The sequence below is a fragment of the Nematolebias whitei genome, chromosome 7, assembly GCF_014905685.2.
Source record: "Nematolebias whitei isolate Nwh7 chromosome 7, NemWhi1, whole genome shotgun sequence".
Taxonomy (NCBI): domain Eukaryota; kingdom Metazoa; phylum Chordata; class Actinopteri; order Cyprinodontiformes; family Rivulidae; genus Nematolebias; species Nematolebias whitei.
The window spans coordinates 22,640,756-22,650,342 of NC_056504.1; the positions used below are offsets into that span (position 1 = coordinate 22,640,756).

General features: G+C 44.6%; 1 protein-coding gene across 2 annotated transcripts in view; it reads right to left on the reverse strand.

The window, feature by feature from the left end:
- bin2b (bridging integrator 2b) overlaps positions 1-9,587 on the reverse strand; it is a 46,918-nt gene that overhangs the window by 27,886 nt on the left and 9,445 nt on the right. For both annotated transcript variants that reach the window (XM_037678684.1, XM_037678683.1), the window contains exons 5-9: positions 8,145-8,240; positions 7,883-7,990; positions 7,721-7,806; positions 7,565-7,640; positions 7,377-7,459 (exon numbers count right to left, since the gene is read on the reverse strand). In XM_037678684.1, coding sequence (XP_037534612.1) covers positions 7,377-7,459; positions 7,565-7,640; positions 7,721-7,806; positions 7,883-7,990; positions 8,145-8,240 — 449 coding nt within the window. The remainder of the gene's footprint in view (positions 1-7,376; positions 7,460-7,564; positions 7,641-7,720; positions 7,807-7,882; positions 7,991-8,144; positions 8,241-9,587) is intronic.

Here is a 9,587-nt window from a genome sequence, read left to right on the forward strand (position 1 = left end):
TCTCTTTTGATGTCACATCACTCTTTACGTGCATTCCTGTTGATGATGCAGTAGAGGTGGTCAGTTTAAGATTAAAATCAGACACCACTCTGAGCAGCAGGACCACACTTTCCACAGAACAACTGTGTCAACTCTTGAAACTGTGCCTGCAGTCAACCTACTTCACATATGGGGAGCAATATTATAGGCAGAAACATGGGTGTGCTATGGGGTCTCCAGTTTCTCCTATTGTTGCCAACCTGTACATGGAGGAGGTAGAAAAGAGAGCCTTGACGTCCTTTTCAGGGACACCACCAAGTCATTGGTTCAGGTATGTTGACGACACCTGGGTTAAAATTAAATCTCAGGAAGTCCAACATTTTACTGACCACATCAACTCTGTGGATAAATACATCAAGTTCACACGAGAAGATGTAAAAAATGGCAGGTTGGCTTTCTTGGACTGTGAGGTCTCAGTCTCTGATAGAGGACATTTGCAAACTGAGGTGTACCGCAAACCCACCCACACAGACCAGTATTTGCAGTTTGACTCCCATCACCCTTTGGAGCACAAGTTAGGAGTCATCAGGACTCTGTATCACAGAGCAGACAGCATCCCCACTAGCTCAGGAGCCAGGCAGAAGGAGAAATCCCACACAAGACAGGCTCTAGAGCAATGTGGATATCCTAACTGGGCCTTCCTAAAAGCAGAGAAGAAACCCAAACAGGACTCCAGTCAGCCAACAGGTGAAAAGGAGGAACCCAGACCCAGACCAGTGGTCATTCCATATGTTGAGGGAGTATCAGAGAAACTGAGACGTTTATTTTCTAAACATAACGTCCCAGTGGCTTTTAAACCCCAAAATACATTACAGCAAAGACTGGTTCATCCCAAAGATCCAGTCCCCTGGCACAAACAGAGTAATGTTGTGTATGCTGTTCAGTGTCAGGAGGGCTGTGATCAGTTTTACATCGGGGAAGCTAAACAGCCACTGGCCAAAAGGATGGCCCAGCACAGAAGATCAACATCATCAGGCCAGGACTCTGCGGTCTACACTCATCTCCAGGCCAGCGGTCACTCTTTCAGGGATGAAGATGTGCACATCCTGGATAGAGAGGAACGATGGTTTGAGAGAGGAGTAAAGGAGGCCATCTTTGTGAAAAGAAACCGTCCATCATTAAACAGGGGTGGAGGCCTACGTGTTCAATTGTCCCCCTCTTACAATGCTGTGATTGCTAGTATCACTCAGCCCTCTGTGAATAGTAAACAGCTATCAGTGTGCTAATGATCCATTGTTAGGCTGATGGTCCTTCTTGAGCATGTGATCAGCTGGTTTTGGTTGTCAGCAGCAAAACTGGTTGATCCACTCTGAGAAGGTGCTATTTAAGAGACTGAGCTGAAAACAGCACCTCAGACTGAAGAAGTCTCTTGGATGAGAGACAAAACGTTTCTACATTTTTTGTTGTTTTGCTTTGTTTTGGTTTTTTTTTTTTAATGTCCAGAGGACCAGATTTAACTTTTTTAGATTTTTCTACGTGGATTATTGAGCATGCATCAGGATATCGTCATCATCATTATCACATTTAAGAATCTGGAGAAATCTAAGCTCCAACGACAAATCTAATATCAATATTGGATGGATGATCTTCAGGCCCTCAGGGCTACTGCAACAAATCAGGTCTGGTTCTGTTCTGGACTCAGGAACACTTCCACAAATCGTCTGTAAACAGTTTACTGTGCCATCAGGTACTACAGGTTAAAGTTCCATCATACAAAGATACGACACCATCCAGAAACACTGCCGTCTTCTCTGGACCAAAGCTCAGTTCAAACGGACTCAGGCAAAGTTCAAGAAAAAAAAACTGTTCTGTGGTCAGATGAATCAAAGTTTGAAATTCCCTTGGTAACTCAGACACTGGTTCACACACCACTTACTGAACATCTGGAAAGTTTTCACAGCGCTTCAGCTTTTCTATATTTTGTCATTTTACAGCCTTATTCAAAATTGTATTAAATTAATCCCTTTTCTCCAAATTCTAAAAACACAATATACTACATTAAGACAATGTGAAAAAGATTGAGATTTTTACAACTTTATTAGAAACAGAATACAAAGAAATCACATTTACCCAAGTATTCACAGCCTTTAATACTTTGTAGATCCACCTCTGGCAGAATCAGTTTATTGCCATGTCAATGAACGAGGTTCACAAACTAGGAATTTGCTTTGACATAAGGTGTGAATAGTAATAAACTAAAATAAAGTAAAAATGAAAATATTACATAAGACATAAGACCAGTGTACACCCACAAATAAAGTTAAAATGAAAAAACATGTGTACACCCATACAATAGAAAACAATTTAAAAAAAGCTTAGAAAACAGTACAGATGGAGTATTCAATTATAATACAGATGTAATGTGACCAAAGCAGAAATTATGGAGGTAGCATTATGAGTGTTCAGGAGTCCAACAGCAGAGGGGAAGAAACTGTTCTTATGGTGGGAGGTTCTGGTCTGAATGGACCGAAGCCTCCTGCCTGAGGGGAGTGGTTCGAACAGACCATGTGCAGGGTGAGCAGGGTCAGCTGTGATCCGACCTGCTTGCCTCACAGTCCTGGAGACGTATAGGTCGTGGAGGGATGGAAGGCTGCAGCCGATCACCTTCTCAGCTGAGCGCACAACGCGCTGCAGTCTCAGTCTGTCCCTGGCAGTGGCCCCGGCGTACCACACCGTGATGGAGGAGCTGAGGATGGACTATGATGGCCGTGTAGAACTGCACCATCAGCTTGGCCGGCAGCTTGGCCTTCTTCAGCTGTCGCAGGAAGTACAGTCTCTGCTGGGCCTTCTTGATGAGGGAGCTGATGGTCGGCTCCCACTTGAGGTCCTGGGTGATGGCGGTGCCGAGGAACCGATAAGAGTTCACAGTGGTGATGGGGGTCTCATTACAGGTGAGGGTGGGCAGAGGGGCTGTGGCTTTCCTGAAATCCACAATCATCTCCACTGTCTTCCGGGCATTGAGTTCCAGGTTGTTGCTGCTGCACCAGGTCACCAGCCGGTCCACCTCCCTCCTGTATGCAGACTCATCACTGTCCGAGATGAACCCGATGAGGGTGGTGTCATCTGCAAACTTAATAAGTTTCACAGTCATGGCTGGAGGTGCAGCAGTTGGTGCACAGGGAGAAAAGCAGGGGGGAAAGCACACAGCCCTGTGGAGATCCTGTGCTTACAGTCCGAGTGTCCGAGACAGCTCTCCCCAGCCGCACGCACTGACTCCGGTCTGTCAGGAAGTCTGTGATCCACCTGCAGGTGGAGTCAGGTACATGGAGCAGGGAGAGCTCGTCTTGGAGCAGAGCAGGGAGGATGGTGTTAAATGCGGAGCTGAAGTCCACAAACAGGATCCTGGCGTAGGTTCCTGGGGAGTCCAGGTGCTGCAGGACGAAGTGAAGAGCCAGGTTTATTGCGTCATCTACAGACCTGTTGGCCCTGTAGGCAAACTGCAGGGGGTCCAGGAGGGGGTTGTGATGGACTTGAGGTGAGATGAAACCAAGCGTTTAAAGGTTTTCATGACTACAGACGTGAGAGCTACAGGTCTGTAGTCATTTGGTCCTGTGACACGTGGCTTCTTGGTGACAGGGACGATGGAGGACTTGAAACAGGCTGGGACGTGGCATGACTCCAGAGAAGAGTTGAAGATCCCTGTGAAGACCGAAGCCAACTCTCCAGCACAATGTCTCAGCGTAGAGGGCGACACAAGGTCTGGGCCTGCAGCCTTATGTGTATTCAGCCTTTTAAAAAGCCTCCTTACTTCATCCTCTTGTACAGAGATAGCAGGGGGTTGACGGGGGCAGTCCCAAGTGGTTAAACCAGTTGAGCTGGGGTTGGTGTGGAGGAATGTGAGTCCATGACTTCAAAACGTGAATAGAAGTCGTTCAGATCGTTTACCAGTTTGAGATCGTCTGTAGAATGAGGTGCTCTGGGCTTGTAGTTAGTTATCTCTTTCAGCCCCCTCCAGACAGAGGCAGAGTCGTTTGCAGAGAATTGTTGTTCCAGCCGTGTGTTGTACCTGGATTTAGCCTTCGACACCTCCCTGCTAAATCCATACTTCGCACGTCTGTAGTTGTCTCTGTCCCCCTCTCTGAAAGCAGCCTCCTTCTGCTGACGAAGCTGTCTTAGTTTGGATGTGAACCAGGGTTTATCATTATTGAAAATGACTCTGGAGTGTGATGGGATGATGCTGTCCTCACAGAAATGTATATATGACGTCACAGTGTTTGTGTATTCGTCTAGACTGTCTGTAGAAGCCCTGAACAGGTCCCAGTCTGTGGTGTCCAAACACATGCGTAGCTCCTCCACAGCTTCACTGGTCCACTTTTTGGATGTCCTCACCACAGGTTTTGAGAGCTTCAGTCTCTGTCTGTATGCAGGTATGATGTGAATCATCTCATGATCTGAGAGACCCAGGGCAGCACGAGGCACAGCACGATAAGCACCGCTCACTGTGGTGTAACAGTAATCCAGCAGGTTTCCTTCTCTGGTCGGGCATTTAATAAACTGTTTATATTTAGGTAGTTCATGCCTGAGGTTTGCTTTGTTAAAATCTCCAAGGATAATAAGGGAGTCCGGAAAAGTCCGCTCTACACTCGTAATCTGGTCCGCAAGCTCAGCCTCGTGCACGTCCGCACACGGTGGGATGTAAACAGCGGCCAGAATGAATGAAGTGAACTCACGTGGAGAGTAAAACGGTTTGTAGTTTATGAAGAGATATTCCAGAGAAGGAGAGCAGTGCTGGGAGATCACCGTCACGTCAGAGCACCAGGCGATGCTGATAAAAAAATAAAAAATAAAAAAATAATAAAAAAACAGACTCCTTCGCCTTTCTTCTTTCCTCCGGAAAGTTCCTGCTGTCTGTCAGCGCGGAGGAGCTGGAATCCCTCTAGATCAAGTGCGGAGTCCAGGGTCTGCTTGTTGAGCCACGTCTCCGTGAAGCACAGTACACAGGAGGAGGAAAAATCTCTGTTCCTTCTCATCAGCAGCGCTCTCTTGTCCATTTTGTTGTAGAGGAAACGGACGTTGGAGAGGAATATCCCAGGTAAAGGCGTACGTGTACCACGCCTCCGGAGATGCACGAGTGCTCCGGCTCTTCTGCCCCTCCTGCGAAGTCTTGCTCTTTTGGCCAAAAAGTGCACAAGTTCTGCAGCAGGCACTAAAAAAAACTGGAGTAATGTCCTCATGGGTTGCGATTCTGAAGTTTAGTAGCTCCTCGCGAGTGTAGGAGCACGCAGACGCATGATTAACGCACAAAAACAGAGCACACCAGAATGCCAGGGCGACCGTACATGGTGCCATCTTGGATCGATCTTGGCAGCAGTTACAACCTCAAGTCTTTCTGAAGACCTTGAAGCTGAGCACTCTAATCTTTAAACAGTTTGTCCCATTCTTTGCAGTACTTCTCAAGCTCCAGCATGGTGGATGGGAGACATCTGTGCAGTCATTTTCAGATTTCTCTAGAGATGTTCAATCTGATTCAAGTCTGGACTCTGGCTTGGCCCCTCCAGGACCTTCACAGAGTGGTCCTGAAGCCCCTTCTGAGATCTTTGCCATGTCCTTTGTCATCGTCTTGCTGAAAAATGAACCATGTCCCCAGTCTGAGGTCAGGAGCAGGTTTTCATCCAGAACGTCCCTGTACATCGCTGCATTCATCTTTCCCTCTATCCTGACTAGTCTGCCAGTTCCTGCTGCTGAAAAATATATCCATAGCATGATGCTGCCACCACCATGCTTTACTGTAGGGATGGTATTGTTTTGGTGATGAGCTGGTTCTTTCAAAACATGACTACTGGCATTCACACCAAAAAGTTTAATTTTTGTTTCAGACCAGATAATTTTGTTTCTCCTGGTCTGAGAATCCTTCAGGTGTCTTTTTGCTCAGGAGTGGCTTTTATCTGGTCACTTGACCATACAGCCTGACTGGTGGATTGCTGCAGAGATGGTTGTCCTTCTGGAAGGTTCTCCTCTCTCCACAGAGGAACGTTGGAGCTTTAAGAGTGTGACCATTGGATAATTGGTCACCTCTCTGACTAAGGCCCATCTTCCCCAGTCGTTCAGTTTAGACAGCCAGCCAGCTTTAAGTAGAGTCCTGGTGGTTCCAAACTTCTTCAATTTATGAATGATGAAGGCCACAGAGCTCAGAGAGACTTTCAAAGCAGCAGAAATGTTTCTGTATCCTTCTCCAGATTTGTTCCTCAACACAATCCTGTCTGGAGGTCTACAAACAATTCCTTTGACTTCATGCTTTGTGTTGGTGCTCCGACATGCAGTCAACTGTGGGACCTTCTATAGACAGATGTGAACCTCTCCAAATCAAGTCCAATCATCTGAATTGACCAAAGGTGGACTCCATTTAAGTTGTAGAAACATCTCAAGGATGATCAGTGGAAACAGCATCTGAGCTCGATTTGGAGCTTTATTGCAAAGGCTGTGAATACTTCCATAAATGTGTCCTGATGCATGCTCAAGTCCAGGACTCGAGTCCAATGCTCAAGCTCAAGTTCAATCTGGTCTTTTTTAGATTCCATAAATGTGGTTTCTTAGTTTTCAATTTTTAATAGGTTTACTGCTCTGCAGAAAAACTACTGTGCACTGAAGACGAGAGCAGCCATTCAATCCATTCACAGTTTGAAAGATGCCTTTCTGATGGTATGGGGGTGCATTAGTACCTCTGGCATGGGCAGCTTGCACATCTGGAAAGGCACCATTAACACAGAAAAGTATATACAGGTTTTAGAACAACATATGCTGCCACCCAACTAAATATTCAGTAAAAAAAAGAGCCAGGACTGTTGCACAGCTAGAATCCTCACTCGGACAAGCATGGGATGACATTCCCCTGAAAAATCTCCAGCAGCTGGTCCCCCCCCCCCCCTCTTTTTATCATCCAGTGTCTTCAGTAGAAAGAGAGAGACATGAAGAAACGATAAAGCTGATAATTTTCATTTATCATGTGATTAATTTATTTATTCTTTATCACGACAGGCCTAGAACAACTTTGAGATGTGTTGCAGCCATCAAGTTTAAAATGATCTTTCTTTACAATGTTTAAACTGTACAATTGTGTACCTTTAATACTCGACTTGTTTACCATGCTCTCTTAACATAATATGAATTTGAGATTTGCAAATACTTTCATTGTCTTTTTTTAACAAAGTTCCACCTTTTTCAGAAATAGTGTAGAAATACAAGTTGTCCATATTCAAAATTAGCTTTATTTAGCTTCCAGAAAACTTCTACAGAGAAGCTCTTGTATTATGGTTCATCAAAAGCGGACCTCTACATACAATTATGAAGACAACAGGTGTCCTGCACCACAAATGGAATTGAACAAAAGTACATCTTACCTATTCAAACCCTTCACAATGAAAGCTTTGCCCGAGTGCTGAGTCTCCAGTTTTTTCATCACATTGTAAAGTTCATGATTCAGCTGCAAACATAAGCACACAAACAAAACTGACAGCACGTTCTTGCTCAGAGAATCCGTCAACAGATTTTACAGATGAAGTCCGTCAGAATCAGGCTGAGGTCTTACCTTACTCATTTCTTTATAAAAGACATCCCTCAGGTTGGAAATGTTCTCGAACACCGTCACATAGCAACCGATCCGACTGCAGAACAGAAAGTACTTTACTTCCAGCTCATTCAAGTGAAACTTTCACGAAGCTGCACCGATCTTAACTTCTGCTACCTTTGATGGAGAGCAGGCAGCTCCTCTCTCAGCTCGTTGTTGATCTCTTCAAAGACAGCCTGGGCTTTGTTGAACTCCTCCTCTGCCTGAAAAGGGTTTGAAAGGACATGAACATGAGGGGACAGCCATGGTCGTATGCGAGCGCGTTTCTCTAAACTGAACCTTGGAGATCTTGACTTCATCCTTCTTCTTGGTGCTCTGCAGAGCTTCCAGGTGATGACGAGCTGAATCGTAGTCCACCAGTTTGCGGCCACGCTTTGAAACTCGTTCCTAAAAAAAGTCCCCCCACACCCAAGTAAAAACATTTAAAATTAAAACTACAGATTAGTGGTAATTTATGGTGACAAACTTTTTTTTTTTTAAGATTTAGATGTTTTTTTGTATGAGCCCCTTTAATTTATTAATCATAGCTGCATCAGAGTACCTTGACCTCAGGAAACTGGCTTGTGTAGTTCTCCATGGTGCGTACGACCTGGTCATTCAGTTTCTCTTCGTAGTCATTTAGCAGCAAGTTCTCACTCTGATACACACGGAAGCAAGGGCGTCAGAAGCATCCGTAATGTGAGGGGGGACACGATGTGTGTAGGTGTGTGGGCGCACGTTAAAAAAAAAAAAACAGCATTTCACCCAGATTTCCTTTAATTCCACATTTAAAGCATGTTTCTCACCAAGTTTGTGTAAATTCATCTGTGGGTTTTAAAGACATTTTAACTTTAATACACTTTAATACAGAGCGTCAGATCGGCACTATTTGTCTTTATAGAGAAATAAAAAGCATCACCACTGGACTTTTTTACTTGTGTTCAACACTACTCATCTAAATGATGTTTCTCATGAAGCTTGAGGACAATAAGGTGTGGACACAGATGCCTTCAACCTGTGGAACAACCTGCCCCTCAACATCAGGCAGGCCTCCTCCCTCCTGATGTTCAAATCCCTCCTTAAAACGCACCTGTTTGCTCTGGCGTTTAATACTGTGTGAGTTAGTTTATTTTGTTCTGTGTACCTCATTTTAAATTCTGTTGTTTTATGATTGACGTTTATTTTTACTGCTTGTTTTTCCTTAGTGTGATCATTAGTGTGTGTTATTGCTCCAGTAATTTTAATTCTGTATGATGTTTTTGTTTTGCTGCCTATGTTTTGCTACATTTCTGTTAAGCACTTTGATAACAGTTTATCTGTTTTAAATTGTGCTCTACAAATAAAGATGACTTGACTTGACTTGACTTCAGTGCAAAATTGTCGTACAAATACGATAATTATCGTACACCTGGCAACACCCTCTGCTGCTGTTTTTATGTCCATGCGCTCTGGACGTCACTCACAGCGTGCATGCAACAAAGAGTAAACTCAAGCGAGAGGTGTACGATAATTATCGTATTTGTGCAACAATTTTGCCCTCTGTACGATCAATAATCCCAAAAAAGGCCAAATATACGATAATTTGACCATTCTGTGAATGTGTGGTTGTCGGTCGTCATCAGCATGTTGCAACTGTCGGAGTTTTTTTGTGAGCCCTGAAGGCATCCGTGTCCACAAACAAACACGATTGGCTTGGCTGGAATTTCCAGCCAATCGTGCTTTTTTTTTTTAAAGAAAGAGAAGAAAGAAGAAGAAAAATAAATAAAAGAGAAATAGATAAAACGAGAGACCACCATGACAAAACAACATGCACAGCACAATGCCACCCACAATATCATCATGAAACATTCAACATGGCACAAGGAATCATCTAGCTTCCACCACTACCCAACCTAGTGTGCATCTGTCAAAGCACCTGAATCCAAACACCCATGCAAGCACGCCCACCACCACCAGATTTCTCCAAAAGAATGCCCAATAGTGGACGCGGGGGCCCACAGACCCG